General features: G+C 44.2%; 1 protein-coding gene across 4 annotated transcripts in view; it reads right to left on the reverse strand.

Annotated features, from left to right (window-relative positions):
- hspg2 (heparan sulfate proteoglycan 2) overlaps positions 1–17,966 on the reverse strand; it is a 546,546-nt gene that overhangs the window by 22,438 nt on the left and 506,142 nt on the right. For all 4 annotated transcript variants that reach the window (XM_063033469.1, XM_063033470.1, XM_063033468.1 and 1 more), the window contains 2 exons: positions 14,518–14,640; positions 97–172 (listed from right to left, as the gene is read on the reverse strand). In XM_063033469.1, coding sequence (XP_062889539.1) covers positions 97–172; positions 14,518–14,640 — 199 coding nt within the window. The remainder of the gene's footprint in view (positions 1–96; positions 173–14,517; positions 14,641–17,966) is intronic.

Genomic DNA, 17,966 nt, shown 5'->3' on the forward strand with positions numbered 1-17,966 from the left:
CCTGCAGCCTGTTCAAATGCCACACTCCCCCACCCCATCCCACCCCCACACAGCCACGCACACAACCCCGTGCCCACCCTCTCTGTGTGACCTTACCTGCGTGAGAACATTTGTTTTGGTAGAACGATGTATCCCCCACTGTGGAAGAGAGCTCCATACTGCACAGGTGAATCTGCAGAGAAAAAATATTTAAAGATTACATTACGGTCGATCCTGATTGTAAAATCAATCATGCTTAGTGATTTTGCAGTTAATCACATACACACTCTGCCATCACATCCTCTGCATCCCATCTGCTTCATAATAGACTGCTGATGGAACCACCACACAGAAGGGCTATCCCGACCTAAAATATCTCCATTTGGTTTGAATTTTAGAATGTAAACCAACACACTGCACTTGAACCTGATCAAGTGAAACACCCACTACAGCCACTGTAATAATTCAGGCATTCAGTAGGGCCAACAGGGTGGCTAACCTCTTTGAGACAGTATAACCAAATCTTCCAAAAAACAGAACTTCCTTCACATACCATGATAATTTTGAGCAGAGATTATCATTGAATAAAAAATTAGTACGAATAATTATGACTTTTTGTAAGGAGAATGGATTAATCCTTTATTTACACATATACGTTGTTTTACTATTAATGAAAATTTATTAGAGACAGATTGAAATAAATGAAGAATTTTAGAAAATCTGTTCAAAATTATTAATATTAATCTTTTAAAAAGACAATTAAAAATAAAAACATATGGAGGTGCTAAACTACATACAAAATTGATTGTTATTAACACTGAATATCCAGTTTTTAATCACAAAGAAGAGAAAATCTGCAGATGCTGGAAATTCAAGCAACACACACAAAAGGCTGGAGGAAATCAATGACTGCATTGGTGCTGCTTCCTGTACCCGTGCTGAACTCGTCAACTTCATCCACTTTGCCTCCAACTTCCACCCTATCCTCAAATTCACCTGGTCCATTTCTGACACCTTTCTCGATCTCACTGTCTCTGTCTCCAAAGACAACTTATCCACCATTGTCTATTACAAACCCATGGATTCTCACAGCTACCTGGACCACCCCCACCACACACTTTCACTTTCCGCAGGAATCACTCCCTAAGCAACTCCGTTGTCCATTTGTCCCTCCCCACTCACGCACTTATCCTCGCAAGTGGAACAGGTGCTACACCTGCCCCTACGCCATCTCCCTCACTACCATTCAGGGCCCCAAACTGTCCTTCCAGGTGAGGTGACACTTCACCTGTGAGTCTGTTGGGGTCATATACTACATTCGGTGCTCCTGTGTGGCCTCCTGTATATTGGTGAGGTCCAACGTAGATTGGGAGACCACTTCGCCAAGCATCTACGCTCCATCTGCCAGAATAAGCGGGATCTCCAAGTGGCTACCCATTTTAATTCCACTTCCCATTCCTATTCCGATATGCCCATCCACGGCCTCCTCCACTGTCGTGATGAGGCCACACTTGGGTTGGAGGAACAACACCTTATATTCCATTTGGGTAACCTCCAACCTGTTGGCATGAACATGGATTTCTCAAACTCAGAATCAGAATCAGGTTTATTATCACCGGCATGTGACGTGCAATTTCTTAACTTAGCAGCAGCAATTCAATGTAATACATAATATAGGAGAGGGAGAGGGAGAGAGAGAGAGAATAAATAAATCAATTACAGTATACGTATACAGGTGTCCCCCACTTTTCGAACATTCACTTTATGAAACCTCACTGTTACGAAAGACCTACATTAGTTCCCTGTTTTCGCCAACAAAAGGTGTTTTCACTGTTACGAAGAAAGGCAGCGCGAGATAAAAAAATCAGCGCGCGCCCTGAGCAGCTGCTCTGCCTCGGATTCGGAACGGCATTCTCGCTGGCGTTGCTTAAACACGTGCCTGTGAGCAGCCGTTTGCAAGATGAGTTCTAAGATATCGGAAAAGCCTGAAAGAGCTCGTAAGGGTGTTACACTTAGTGTAAAACTAGACATAATTAAGCATTTCGATCATAGTGAACGAAGTAAGGACAAAGTGAGTTTGGCTTGTGGAAGTTGATGAAGATGATGTTGAACAGGTTTTGGCATCCCATGACCAAGAACTGATAGATGAAGAGCTGATGCAATTAGAAAGGGAAAGGATAACAATTGAAACCGAATTCAGCAACGAAAGTGAAGTCCTCCAGGAACTGAATGTGAAGCAACTGCGTGAGATTTTCACTGCAATGATAAAGTACGACTAATTTTGAAAGGGTACGTCGGTTTAGGGCATATTTGCAAGATGGTTTGAGTGCTTACAAAGAACTGTATGATCTAAAAATGCGCGAGGCTCAGCAGTCAAGCAAGCCTTCCACATCAGCCACAGCAGACGACGAACCTCGACCTTCGACATCGAGGCAGGCAGTCATAGGAGAAGATGAGCTGCCTGCCCTAATGGAAACAGACGACGATGAGATGACACCCCAGTGTCCCACCACCCCAACCCCCAGGCCACAGACAGATACCGATTCGCGGAGAATGCAGCGGTAGCCGGGAGGTGCACAGCACACCTTTAAGAAAAAAGCCGAAATAAACAAGCTAATTAATTAGGTGCCACCCGGCACGTAGATGTCGGCCCAGATCAGAGGTGATTGCCGATTGCGTCGCCTCTGATTTGGGCCGACAATTACGTGCCGGGTGGCATCTAATTAATTAGCATGTTTATTTCGGTTTTTTTCTTAAAGATGTGCTGTGTGCCTCCCGGCTACCGCTGAACCCCTACATGCTTCACGGATCGGTATCGGTTGGTGGCCTGGAGGGTGGGGGCCACTGCACCACCCAAACTCCGACGAGGCAGCCTAACACACCATCATCAGTGTGCTCGGCCCTGTCTTCCCGATTCCTGTAAGTGATACTACACCGTACATACGTTATCTCTGCTTTATATAGGCTGTGTATTTTTATGTGTTATTTGGTATGATTTGGCAGCTTCATAGTTTAAAGGTTACTGGAGAGAGTATTTTTGCCAACAGTGCTTGCGTGAGATTTTCTGCTGAGAGCGCTTGCGTGAGATTTTCTGCTGAGAGCGCTTGCGTGAGATTTTCGCTATGGAGAACAGTGCCAGCAATGATTGTGGAAAAGTATTTCTACTTTATATAGGCTGTGTATTTATCATATCATTCCTGCTTTTACTATATGTTACTGTTATTTTAGGTTTTATGTGTTATTTGGTAGGTAATTTTGGGTCTGCGAATGCTCACAAAATTTTCACATATAAGTAAATGGTAATTGCTTCTTCGCTTTACGACTTTCCGGCTTACAAACCGTTTTATAGGAACGCTCTACCTTCGGATGGCAGGGGAAACCTACATTGAATAGATTAAAAAAACATGCAAATATCAGAAATACTGTATATTAAAAGAAAAGTGAGGTAGGGTCCAAGGGTTCAATGTCCATTTAGGAATCGGATGGCAGAGGGGAAGAAGCTGTTCCTGAATCGCTGAGTGTGTGCCTTCAGGCTTCTGTATCTCCTACCTGATGGTAACACTGAGAAAAGGAAAGGGCATGCCTTGGGTGTGGAGGTCCTTAATAATGGACACTGCCCTTCTGAGATACCACTCCCTGAAGATGTCCTGGGTACTTTGTAGGCTAGTGCCCAAGATGGAGCTGACTAGATTTACAACCCTCTGCAGCTTCTTTTGGTCCTGTGCAGTAGCCCCCTGCCCCCCCCACACCAGACAGTGATGCAGCCTGTCAGAATGCTCTCCATGGTACATCTATAGAAGTTTTTGAGTGTATTTGTTTACATACCAAATCTCTTCAATCTCCTAATGAAGTATAGCTGCTGTCTTGCTTTCTTTATAACTACACCCAGGAACTTAAAACTGCTCACTCTCTCCACTTTTGATCCCTCTATGAGGATTGGTATGTGCTCCTTCGTCTTACCCTTCCTGAAGTCCACAATCAGCTCTTTCATCTTACTGACGTTGAGTGCCAGGTTGTTGCTGTGGCACCACTCCACTCGTTGGCATATCTCACTCCTGTATGCCCTCCCGTCACCACCTGAGGTTCTACCGATAATGGTTGTATTGTCAGCAAATTTATAGATGGTATTTGAGCTATGCCTAGCTACACAGTCATATGTATACAGAGAGTAGAGCAGTGGGCTAAGCACACACCCCTGAGATGCGCCAGTGCTGATCGTCAGTGAAGAGGATATGTTATCACCAATCCGCACAGACTGTGGTCTTCCGGTTAGGAAGTTGAGGATCCAATTGCAGAGGGAGGTACAGAGGCCCAGGTTCTGTAACTTTTCAATCAGGATTGTGGGAATGATTACTTTCAGTAATGTCCCCCAACCCCTCTCACCATTTCCCATGCCCTTTTCCCTCTCTCATCTTAACTCCTTGCCCACCCGCCGTCTCCCTCTGCTGCTCCTCCCTCTCCCCTTTTCTTTCTTCTATGGCCTTCTGTCTCTTTCACCAATCAACTTCCCAGCTCCTTACTTCATCCCCCCCGGGGGATGTTTTACCTATCTCTTGGCGTTTCTCTCTCCCCTTCCCCCACCTTTTAAATTTACTCCTCACTTTTTTTTCCTCCAGTCCTGCCAAAGGGTTTCAGCCCGAAATGTCGATTGTACTTTTTTTCCATAGATGCTACCTGGCCTGTTGAGTTCCTTCAGCATTCTGTGTGTGTTGCTCAGATTTCCTCTTATTTTTCTTTTAAATGTTGTTATTGTACCTGCATCAACGATTTTTTCTGGCAGTTTGTTCCATATTCACATCACTCTCAGTATGATGAAATTGTGCCTCAAGACCAATTTTAAATATTTTCCTTCTCACTTAACCTACAGTACGCCCTCTCACTTTTAATTTCATTTTCCTGGGGAAACTACTGCGCATTCTAAGCCCTCATGATTTTATACGTCATTCAGTCAAAATTATTAAGGGAACAGTTTAGCCTTCATTATCATTGTACATATGTGGAATCTTGCTCTGTAAATTTCCACTCCTTTTGGGCATCAGGTAAGGGTGCAAAATCTCACAAAATGGAAGCTTGTGATGAAAGATTTCCTCCATAACACTGTGAGAACTTTACAAATCAAACATTAAATATACCCTCAGTGACCACTTGATCTGGTACACCTGCTCGTTAATGCAAATGTATAATCAGGCAATCATGTGGCAGCAACTCAATGCATAAAATCAAGCAGACATGGTCAAGAGGTTCAGTTGTTGTTCAGAACAAATATCACGATGGGGAAGAAATGTGATCTAAGTAACTTTGACCTTGGACTGATTGTCAGTGCCAGTTTGGGGGGGGGGCAGGGTTTGAGTATCTCAGAAACTGCGGATCTCCTGGATTTTCACATACAACAGTCTCTAGAGTTTACAGAGAATCAGAATCAGGTTTATTATCACCGGCATGTGACATGAAATTTGAATGGTGCAAAAAACAAAATAAAATCCAGTGAGTGGCATTTCTGTGGCGAAAAACACCTTGTTAATGAGAGAGGTCAGAGGAGAATGAACATACTGGATCAAGCTGACAGGAAGGTGACAGTAACTCGAATAACATGTTACAACAGTGGAGTGCAGAAGGGCATCTGAGAACGTACAACTTGCTGAACCTTCTACTGCAGCAGAAGACCATGAGCAAACACTCAGTGGCCACCTTATTGTGTATATAAGGTATCTAATAAAGTGGTCACTCAGTGTACAAAGAAAATTTGTGTCAGCCCCGCAATCCCGAAAAAGACGGCACTTTAAATAGTCTGAACCCTAACATTACTGAGGTAAACTCTGTCTCCTCAAGAGCAACAGAGTAGTTAACTAACCGCAATCTAATTAAATGAAAGAAGGATGATGTCATTACATACTTCTCACAGTCTCAGGGTTCTCTTGCAGCCATCCAATACTAAGTGAATTGCTGTGGCAAATACAGCAACAAATTGCAATACAGCAAGATTTTGGTTAATTGGAGGAAAAAAAAACATAAATAGTTGGAATTATACAACATGTCAGGCAACATTTGTGAAATAACACACATAAAAGTTGCTGGTGAATGCAGCAGCCAGGCAGCATCTCTAGGAAGAGGTACAGTCGTACAGTCAATGTTTCGGGTGAAGTATCAAATTTAACAAATTCACATTATTCTTGTTTTGATGTTTGTGATTAATCAATGTAGTTTGACCAGGATTTTATGACATTTGAAATTAAATACTTTGAATATTCCTTGTATTTTGAATATTGCCAAGGGGCAATTTCCATTCACCGGAATAGCTAAACAGGTCTACGATTTTCAGAAAGGCTTGTCTCTGATTGAATCTGATACTATATTGAGCTGAACTTTCAACTAACACTCTGTGTGCTACAGTTGCCGAGGAGATGTTGAACTGTGCATAATTAGGTACTTGGCAAGGGCCAATAAAAAGAATTTAGGTTTAAGCAGAGCAGCTATTGTGGGAGTGGGCCAGTGTTAGAGTGGGGAGTTCAGGCTTTGGCTCAGAGAGGCTTTGGTGAGGCAAGGGAGCCGGGATCAGCCATGATGAAATGGCAGAGCAGACTTGATGGACTGAATGGCCTAATTCTGTCTTATGGAGGCGAGGCGAAGGCTGCAGGTAGATTTCTTTCTTTCTTCACAGGTAGAACAGCGGAGATGCCAGGCAGGAGAGTGGAATGCTTCTCTTGCGGGATGTGGGAAGGCAGGGTTCAGTATTCCTGACGACTACACCTGCAACAAGTAGAAGCAGCTGCATTGAGGAAATGGACACCAGATCATCTGGAAGGCTAAGGGTTGACTGACAGAACATACAGGGAGATAGTTACATCCAATGTACATGGGAAAGGTAACTGTCGAGAGGGGGAGCGGGAATAAGCAGCCAGTGCAGAGTACTCCCATGGTCGTTCCCCTCCGCAACAGTTATATCACAATGGATACTGTTGGGGGGCGATGGCCTAGCAGTGGGAAGCCACAGTGGTCAGGTCTCTGGCACTGAATCTGGCTTTGTGGCGAAGGGGAAGAAGAGGCAAACTGTACTAATAGAAAATGTATTGGTGAGGAGAACATACAGGAGGTGCTGTGGAAAAGAATGAGATTCCGGGTAGTACATTGCCTCCCAAGTGCCAGGGTCAGGGACATCTCAGATCGAGTCTAAAGCATTCTTAGGTGGGAGGTGAGCAGCCAGAGATCGTGGTCAGCCTTGGTACCAATAACATGGGTAGGAAGGGCGACAAAGCCCTGCAAAGTGAATTCAGCGAGTTAGGTGCTAAGAACAGGACCTCCAGGATTGCTAACTGTGCCGAGTGCTCGTGAAGCCAGAAATCGACAGATCATACAGATTAACACATGGCTAAGGAGATGGTGCAGGAGGGAGGGCTTCAGATTTTTGGATCTTTGGGCTCTCTTCCAGGGTAGGTGGGACCTGTATAGAAGGGACGGTTTGCACCTGACGGTTTGCAATTCCTTACTCACTCTTCCTTCAGTTAGTCCTGATGAAGGGTCTCGGCCTGAAACGTCGACAGCACCTCTTCCTACAGATGCTGCTTGGCCTGCTGCGTTCACCAGCAACTTTGATGTGTGTTGTTTGCACCTGAACCTTGTTGGAAGGTTTGCTAGTGCTGTGTGTATGTGTGGGGGGGGGGGGGGGGGAACCGGAACAGATAATACCATGATTGCTGTTGTTAAGCCTACATACAAAGGCAGGAATCGAAAGGTTTAACATGGTGGAACTAAAGTTCTGAGTTGTATATATATTTCAATGCAGAGTATTGTAGAAAAAGCAGATGAGCATTGGATCAGCACGTGGAATTATGACACTGTAGCCATTAGTAAGACTTGGTTGCATCAGGGGCAGGATTGGCAGCTTTCTGTTGCTTTAGGCATGACAGAGCGGGAGGGATAAAAGGGGCAGGGGTGGCATTACTGGTCGAGGAAAAATATTTTAACCGTTCACATATTGACTGGGATTTCCTTACTGTATAACTGCTGGATGGGATAGTGTTTGTCAAGTATCTTCAAGATGGTTTCCTTCATCAGTACATAGAGGTCCCAACTAGAAAGAGTATGATACTAGATCTGGGGGATATGACAGGGTGGGTGACAGAAGTCTGTGTAGGGGAACACCGCATCAAGTAATCATAATGCCATTTGTTTCAAGATAATTATGGAGAAGGATAGGTCTGGTCCTTGGATTGAGATTCTAAATTGGAGGAAGGCCAATTTTGATGGTATCAAAAAGGATCTGGCAAGTGTGTGATGGGGCAGGTTGTTTTCTGGCAAGGTGTACTTAGTACATTAAATTTTGTGAGGAGTGTTTGAATGTTCTTGTCAGATTAAAAGGCAAGGATAACAGGTTCAGGAAACCTTGTTTTTCGAAGGATATTGAGGCCCTGGTTAAGGAAAAGGAGGTACATAGCAGGTATAGGCAGGAAGTAGCAAATCAGGTACTTGAGGAGTATAAGAAATGCAGGAGAACACTTAAGAAGGAAATCAGGAGGGCTAGAAGGAGGCATGGGGTTGCTCTAGCAGATAAACTGAAGCAGCATCCCAAGGGCTTCTACAGATACATTAAGAGCAATAAGATTGCAAGGTGTCTGGAAGATCAGAATGGAGCTGAAAGAGATGGGGGAAATCTGAAATGAATTTTTTTGCATCTGTATTTACTTGGGAGATGACACAAAGTAACACTGAGGTCACAGACCGCATACAGATTACAGAAAAGAAGGTGTTTGCTGTTGAGTCAAATTAAGGTGATTAAATCCCCAGGGCCTGACAAGATGTTCCCTTGGACTCTGTGGAGGCAGAAATTCCAGGGACCCTAGCAGAGGTATTTAAAACGTCTTTAGCCACGGGTGGGGTGCTGGAGGATTGGAGAATAGCTGATGTTGTTCCATTGTTTAAGAAAGGTTAAGAGTAAGACAGGATATTATAGGTTGGTGAGCCTGACATAAGTAATGGGCAAGTTATTAGAGGGTATTCTGAGGGATAGGATATGTAAGTATTTGGATAAGACAGGAACCGAATAGGCATAGTCAACATGGCTTTGTGCATGGTAGATCATGTCTAACCAATCTTTTAGAGTTTTTTTTAGAAAGCTAGTAGGAAAGTTGATGAAAGAAAGGCAGAGGATGTTGTCCACATGGACTTTTCCGCAAGCCTGGTCCACAAGGCTTTTGACAAGGTCCTGGATGGAAGGTTGATTAAAAATGTTCTATCACTTGGCATTTGAGATGAGGTAGTAAAGTGGATTAGCCATTGGCTTTGTGGGTGAAGCAGAGAGTGGTAGTAGATGGTTGTCTCTCTGACTGGAGGCCTGTGGCTAGTGGTGCATTGTAGGGATCAGTGCTGGATTTGTTGTTTGTCATCAACATCAGCAAATTTGAGGATAACATTGAAGGTGTAGGGGACAGTGAGCAAGACTATTAAAGCTTACAGTGAGATCTGGACCAGCTGTAAAGATGGGCTGAAAAATGGCAGATGGAATTTATGCAAATATTAGGTGTTGCACTTTAGGAAGACAAATTGCCGTAGGTATTTCAAGGTAAGCAGTAAGGCACTCGAGGAGTGTGGTGGAACAGGACCACAATTCACTGAAAGCAAATGGGGTCATAAAGAAAGCTTTTGGCAAATTGGCCTTTATAAATCAAAATATTGTGTATGGGAGTTGGGATGATATGTTGAAGTTGCATAGGACATTGGTGTGGCCTGCTCTGGAGTATTGTGATCAGTTTTGGTCATCAGCCTACAGGACAAATGTCACAAGATTGAAGCAGTGCAGAGAAATTTTACAGGCATGTTTCCAGGACTTGAGAACTTCAGTTATAGGGAGAGGTTGAATTGGTTGGCACTTTATTACCTAGAGCACAGAAGAATGACGGGGAGATTTGATAGACGTATACAAAATTATGAAGGGTATAGATAGGGGAAATGTAAGCCGGCTTTTTCCATTGAGCTTGGGTGGGACTACAACTAGAGGTTATGGGTTAAAGGGGAAAATGAGGGGGGACTTCTTTACTCAGAGGGCAGTGAGAGTGTGTAATGAGCTGCCAGTGGAAGAGGTGGATGTGGGTTCAATTTCAATATTTGAAAGAAATTTGGATTGGTGCATGGATAGGCTATGATCTGGGTGTTGGTCAATGGGACTAGGCAGATTAATAATTTGGCATGGACTAGATAGGTCAAAGGGCCTGCTTCTCTGCTGTAGTGTTCTATGACTCTACGACTCTATGAAGGTATTGTGGAGGATATAGTTAAGGCAACATAGCAGAGGTCAACCTTCACCGTCAATAGTTGACAAAGAAAATACGACAAAGGACTAGGTTTAATTCTAACAGATGCTTTGAAGACACTACTTAAAAGTGTTAATAATGCCCATTTGTGGATGAAGCTAAATGATACACTAGTGATTGTTTTCCCTGAAGCGAACTGCAAATATTGCCCACTATTTTTACTTTGTTACTAGTTCTATACTCATTCCATTTTCCTCAAATATTGAGCTGCGACAATATGAAGCATTTCTCCCAGCCATAACTTCTCAATCATAATGGAATCATTTTTGAAATGATCACTTAAGGAGATCCAGTTGCTCATGTAATGGAGATGGATTCCTGGGCGAAGGTTGCAGTGAGTGTAATGAGTCAGCTGGCCAACCAGCATTTGTGGTCTGTTGACAGCAGGTCAGTCAGAGATGGCACTGAGGGAAAGAAGAAAATCCACACATAAATTGAATAAGGAATGCTCAGCATTACTGAAGGGAATTTTTTTTAAAATGGGAAAATCCAGGGAAAATAAGCAAAGAATTGAACTGGAAGCCCAAGCAGATAAGAAACCTCCTGGACTTCATTGCTGTGAAGAAGTTGAGGAAAGAACCCTCATGAATTCAGCAAACATGCTGTTTCACATTTCCAGTCATTAGTTACACAAATATTGGAGATGGGGAGAAAAGGTTTTCCAGCCAGTTGAAAGTGGGAGATGATGAGGTAAATCCTCTTATTATGTGCAACCAATCTTGGCAATCCCAGATAAGACTAACCTACGCAAACATCAAGGGCATACTATGCATCAAAAAAGACAAACGTAATCAAATTTTGTTCCTGCTGTTGGGCAACATCTGGGCCTGAGGTATTTGCTAGAAATCCACTGTGTTTCAGGAAATTCCTCTCAGGCTTCAGTGCGTCATTTAACAAACAAATGCAATAATTATTTGTAACTAGGATTATGGAATCATGCTAAATTAATAACCATCCTGTTAGATTAAAGTTCAACACATTGGTAAAGTTCATTGTCCACACTATCCTCCATGTGCCACAGAGGTGGTGGGTAACAGCAGGCATTCCTGTGTAAGTACAAATAAATCTACTAACAAACCATTGTATCTGGTCACAAACCATAACATAACATAGAGTATACACAAGAGAAACATAATGCCCAAGCTGAGCTCAGAACAAAGTGTGTGCTTTTGCGGGCCAGGGTAGGGCAAGCACATTTCACAAACAAGCAGCATTGTGCAAATAGTGACTCCAACACTAACAATCCTTCAGTCCAATGTTTCCTTTTGATTCAAAGCCAAAGTACCTGGTAAACACGAACTTCTAGATGCTTGCCGCCACCACTATCTTACATATATGAGTGAGTGAGAGTGTGAGGTTGAGGTTGAGGGTGAGGGTGATAGAGATATAATGAAGATAGAAACATATAGAAACATAGAAAATAGGTGCAGCAGTAGGCCATTCGGCCCTTCGAGCCTGCACCGCCATTTATTATGATCATGGCTGATCATCCAACTCAGAACCCAGCCTTCCCTCCATACCCCCTGACCCCTGTAGCCACAAGGGCCATATCTAACTTCCTTTTAAACATAGCTAATGAACTGGCCTCAACAGTTTGCTGTGGCAGAGAATTCCACAGATTCACCACTCTCTGTGTGAAGAAGTTTTTCCTAATCTCGGTCCTAAAAGGCTTCCCCTCTATCCTCAAACTGTGACCCCTCGTTCTGGACCTCCCCAACATCGGGAACAATCTTCCCGCATCTAGCCTGTCCAATCCCTTTAGGATCTTATACGTTTCAATCAGATCCCCCCTCAATCTTCTAAATTCCAACGAGTACAAGCCCAGTTCATCCAGTCTTTCTTCATATGAAAGACCTGCCATCCCAGGAATCAATCTGGTGAACCTTCTTTGTACTCCCTCTATGGCAAAGATGTCTTTCCTCAGATTAGGGGACCAAAACTGCACACAATACTCCAGGTGTGGTCTCACCAAGGCCTTGTACAACTGCAGTAGTACCTCCCTGCTCCTGTACTCGAATCCTCTCGCTATAAATGCCAGCATACCGTTCGCCTTTTTCACCGCCTGCTGTACCTGCATGCCCACTTTCAATGACTGGTGTATAATGACACCCAGGTCTCGTTGCACCTCCCCTTTTCCTAATCGGCCACCATTCAGATAATAATCTGTTTTCCTATTTTTGCCACCAAAGTGGATAACTTCACATTTATCCACATTAAATTGCATCTGCCATGAGTTTGCCCACTCACCCAACCTATCCAAGTCACCCTGCATCCTCTTAGCATCCTCCTCACTGCTAACACTGCCACCCAGCTTCGTGTCATCCGCAAACTTGGAGATGCTACATTTAATTCCCTCATCCAAGTCATTAATATATATTGTAAACAACTGGGGTCCCAGCACTGAGCCTTGCGGTACCCCACTAGTCACCGCCTGCCATTCTGAAAAGGTCCCGTTTATTCCCACTCTTTGCTTCCTGTCTGCTAACCAATTCTCCACCCACACCAACTTTGGTTAACATCGATACCTGTACCCGACTGGAAGCCCAAGAAGAGTTTATCCGTCATAAACACTGGGAAAGCACTAGATCCTTTTTTAAGCAACACACACAAGATGCTGGTGGAACGCAGCAGGCCAGGCAGCATCTATAGGAAGAGGTACAGTCGACGTTTCGGGCCGAGACCCTTCGTCAGGACTAACTGAAAGAAGAGACAGTAAGAGATTTGAAAGTGGGAGGGGGAGGGGGAGATCCGAAATGATAGGAGAAGACAGGAGGGGCAGGGATGGAGCCAAGAGCTGGACAGGTGATTGGCAAAAAGGATTCAAGGCTGGAAAAGGGGGAGGATCATGGGACAGGAGGCCGAGGGAGAAAGAAAGGGGGAGGGGAGCACCAGAGGAAGATGGAGAGTAGGCAAGGAGCTATTGTTAAAGGGATAGGGAGAGAGGAAAGAAGGGGGAGGGATAATAAATAAATAAGGGATAGGGTAAGAAGGGGAGGAGGGGCATTAACGGAAGTTAGAGAAGTCAACGTTCATACCATCAGGTTGGAGGCTACCCAGACGGAATATAAGGTGTTGTTCCTCCAACCTGAGTGTTGCTTCATCTTGACAGTAGAGGAGGCCATGGATAGACATATCAGAATGGGAATGGGATGTGGAATTAAAATGGGTGGCCACTGGGAGATCCTGCTTTCTCTGGCGGACAGAGCGTAGGTGTTCAGTGAGACGATCTCGCAGTCTCCGTCGGGTGTTGCCAATTTATAGAAGGCCACATCGGGAGCACCGGACGCAGTATATCACACCAGCCGACTCACAGGTGAAGTGTCGCCTCACCTGGAAGGACTGTCTGGGGCCCTGAATGGCGGTGAGGGAGGAAGTGTAAGGACAGGTGTAGAATTTGTTCCGCTTACAAGGATAAGTGCCGGGAGGGAGATCGGTGGGAAGATCCTTTTTTATATTTATATACTTTGATGCTTAGAAGAATGAGGAGTGTCATTGAAATATTTAAATCTTAAAGGGCTTCAACAGTGTAGATTTTGACATATTTCCACCAGTGGAAGAGTCTCAAATGAAGGGACATACTGTAATTAAAAGATAAATTCCTTTGTCATGGACGGTACCAAGCATAGCTGCGAAAGGTGGAGGGTTGAGTATTGAGCATGGGGCGAGCAACCTCACCCTATTAAAACCAAAAGCTACCGAAACGCCAACAGAAGCTCCAGAGACTTCATGTCTAGGGGGAGGAAGGAGACACCAAGAAGATGGGCTACATCTGGGGACAACCTGAAGACTGGCCCAGGACAGAGGACTCTGGTGAGCTACTGTCAGCTGCCAATGCCCCAGCAGATAAGAGAGGTCATTTTGAAGGGTGTGGCAGCAGGATCATTGGGGGATTTAAAATGAAAGTAGGCAACTTTTTGGAAGATTGGGGAACTAAAGGTAATGTGGAAAGGAGGGGTAAATTAGCCATGATTATGCTGAATAATGAGGGAGGCTTGAGCGGATGAGTGGCCTTCAGCTGCTATTTCTTCGTGTCCTGTTACGTATCAATCTTCAGTAACCATCTCCTTAATGAAGCAGATACTGTACATCAATCACATAACTCAGCGAGATCAGCATTGCCTTAACAAAAACCTTTTACTGCTAATACCAACGTATTCTCTTGGACCGAGAATACATTATAAAATAATCTCGCAGATGCTGGGAAAGTTGGACTGTGATTGTAACCAATCTGTACCTTGCTGGCAGTATAATCCAGTGTATCCCATGGGACATAGGCACCGGTTCTTCTCACACGTCCCTCCGTTCATACATGGGTTCCCCTCCAGACAGCTGTCCTGGAAAATTTCACAGTGTACACCTACAAACAGAAGAGACAAAATAATACTTCAGTTCACATATTAACCAGGGTTAAAGAAGTGCAGTTCGCCAACAGAAAGTGACTACTTTCTTCAAATTGAAAAGTAAAAATGGCAGATGAACAGCAGTTCTTTCACTCCACTGGTGGATGCAGGGTAGGAAGAGAGCAGCAGATGTGTGCTGAGATCCCAGAAAGACTAAGCCTGCCAGCTTGATCTAAATCACAGTGGGATCTGCAGTTTGTCCAGTGCGACGAGAAGAGGGATGTATGTTCTGGGAGGGAGGAGGAGGGAATAGTTGAGACGAATGGTGGAGAAGTAGGAGAATGGTGATGATGAACGATTAGCCAATCAAAGACTGCGATGTGCAGGAAAGTGGACAGCTCAGCCAATCTGAAGGAAATGGAGAAGGTAGAGTGATTACAAGCCAATCAAAAGGGATGGGTGTTGGCCAATTACAGACTGGAAATGTCGGGGATTCGTAAGATGGCAGCCATTTGGCCAGGGGACAGGTTTGGGCAGTAATTCTGCTCATCCCTCTGGTCCACAAGTGGTATTGAAAGGAACACATCTACAACCTCCTGCCCTTTGACACCTCCCGTCTCCTGTTGGGTTTCCCAACCACTCGGGAAACCTGGTTTTGGCATTAACACTTAAACCATCCCGGGAATTTGATGACTGCTGCTAATTGCATCTGTATGACTGATATCATTTAGTGCCAGTGATCTTCAGATACTCCAGTCTCCATTTATATGTGCATAGATTTGTGAAGAGGTGTGCACACTTAACAGTGCAAGCTCCCCACCATGGGAAACATCTTTCCACATCTACTCTGTCCAGGCCTTTCAACATTCGAAAGGTTTCAATGGGATCCCCCTCATCCTTCTGAATTCCAGCGAGTACAGACCCAGAGCCATCAAACGTTCCTTGTATGATAACCCTTTCACTCCTGGAATTCTCCTTGTGAACCTCCTTTGAACCCTCTCCAATGCGAGCACATCTGTTCTTAGATGAGGAGCTGAAAACTGCTCACAATACTCAAAGTGAGGTCTCACCAGTGCCTTATAAAGCCTCAGCATCACATCCCTGCTCTTGTTTTCTAGACCTCTTGAAATGAATGCTAACATTGCATTTGCCTTCTTCACCACCGACTCAACCTGCAAGTTACCCTTTAGGGTGTTCTACACAAGGACTCCCAAGTCCCACTGCAGTCAGAATTAGATTCTGTTTTGTAATTATGTTTTCCATTCTTACCAATGGATTAAAGCTCTTAAAAAGTTATATGACAACATTATCTTGTGATAGGGATGTTAAGAAGGCATATGGTGTGTTAGCCTTCATTAGTTGGGGGGGTGGGGTGGGGGTGATTGAGGTAATGTGGCAGCTCTAAAAAACTCCGGGTAGACCACACTCAAAGCATTGTGTTCAGTTCTGGTCATTTTATTATAAGAAGGATGCGGAAGCTTTACAGAGGGTGCAGAGGAGATTTATAAGGATGCTGTCTGGATTACTAAGCATGTCTTATGAGGATAGATTTTCCGAGCTAGAGGTTTTCTCTTTGGAGTGAAGGAGGATTAGAGGTTACTTGATAGATTATAAGAGACATTGATCGAGTCAACCACAAGCGCCTTTTTACAAGGATAGAAATAAGAAATATGAAACAACATAATTTTAAGGTGACTAGAGTAAAATATGAGGGGAATGCCAGAGATTGTTTTATGCACAGAGTGGTGGGTGTGTGGAACACACTGCCAGGGACGGCAATAGTAGAAGTTAAATTCGGGGCATTTAAGATGACAGGAGAATGGAGAACAACGTGGGAGGGAAGGGTTAGATTGATCTTGGAGTAGGTTAAAAGGTCAGTGTAGCACTTAGTGCTGAAGGGTCCTTCACAAATTCCCACAATCCCTGACGTCCCTGTGATTTCAGTCCCTGAGGCCGATGTGAGAGCATCCTTTGGGGGGTGAACCTACAGAAAGCATCCAGCCCAGACAATAGATCTGGCCAGTACTGATTAACTGGCTGGGTATTTACTGATGTCTTTTACCTCTTGCTATGGGAGTCTGAGGCTTCAACTATACCGGTGCTTAAACAGAACATGGTAATCTGCCTCAATGAGAATCGTCTAGTAGCACTTACATCCACTGTGATGAAGTGCTTTGAGAAGCTGGTGATGGAACACATCAACTCCCGCCTGAGAAGCATCTTGGATCCACTCCTATTTGCGTTCTGTCACAACAGGTCAACAGTAGATGCCATTTCTTTCACTCTTCACTCAACATCGAAACATCCAGACAGTGAAGATGTACAAATCAGGATGCTCTTCATCAATTCCAGCTCAGCATTCAATACTATCATCTCCTCAAAACAATAAGACATTGACCTCAATACCTTCTTGTGTAATTGAATTCTTGATTTCTTCACTTGCAGAACCGTCAGTTCGGATTGGCAAAAAATACCTCCTCCACAATGTCCATCAACACAGGTGCATCAAAAAGCAGTGTGCCTAGCCCCTTGCTCGACTCATTTTATACTCATGAATATGAGGTTTGGCACAGCTCTAATGGCATATTTAAGTTTGCCCATTGATACCACTGTCACTGGCCGAATCAAAGGTGTTAACGAATCAGCATATCTGGTTGGGTGGTGTCACATCAGCAACCCCTCACTCAATGTCAGCACGGCCAAGGAGCTGATTGACTTCAGGAGGAGGATCAGTAACTTTAAATCCCACAATGTTATCATTTTCAGATGATCTGTCCAGGGTACAGCACAAAAATGCGATTATAAGGAAAGCACGGCAGCGCCTCTACTTTCTGAGAAGTTTGTGAAGATACGGCATGTCACCTGAAGCTTTGACAAACCTCTGTAGATGTGCGGTGAAGAGTATAGTGACTGGCTGCGTCATGGCCTGGTATGAAAACAGCAATGCCCTTGAATGGGAAATCCTACAAACAGTAGTGGATATGGTCCAGTCCAATACAGGTAAAGCCCTCCCTACCATTAAGCACATCTACGTGGAGTGGTGTCACAGGAAAGCGGCATCCATCATCAGGGACCCCAACCATAAAGGCCATGCTCTCTTCTCACTGCTGCCACCAGGATGATGGTACAGAAGTCTCAGAACTCACACCACCAGGTTAAGAAACAGTTATTACTTTTCAACCATCAGGCTCCTGAACCAGAGAGGATAACTTCACTTGTCCTAACCTGTGAATTCACTTTCAAGGAGTCTTCGTCATCTTACTTTTATTGGTTATTTATTACTGTTATTTCTGTTTGTATTTGCCTAATTTGTTGTCTTTGTAGATTGATTGCTTATCTGTCC

The sequence above is a fragment of the Mobula hypostoma genome, chromosome 25 (genome assembly GCF_963921235.1).
Source record: "Mobula hypostoma chromosome 25, sMobHyp1.1, whole genome shotgun sequence".
In the NCBI taxonomy this organism is placed as follows: domain Eukaryota; kingdom Metazoa; phylum Chordata; class Chondrichthyes; order Myliobatiformes; family Myliobatidae; genus Mobula; species Mobula hypostoma.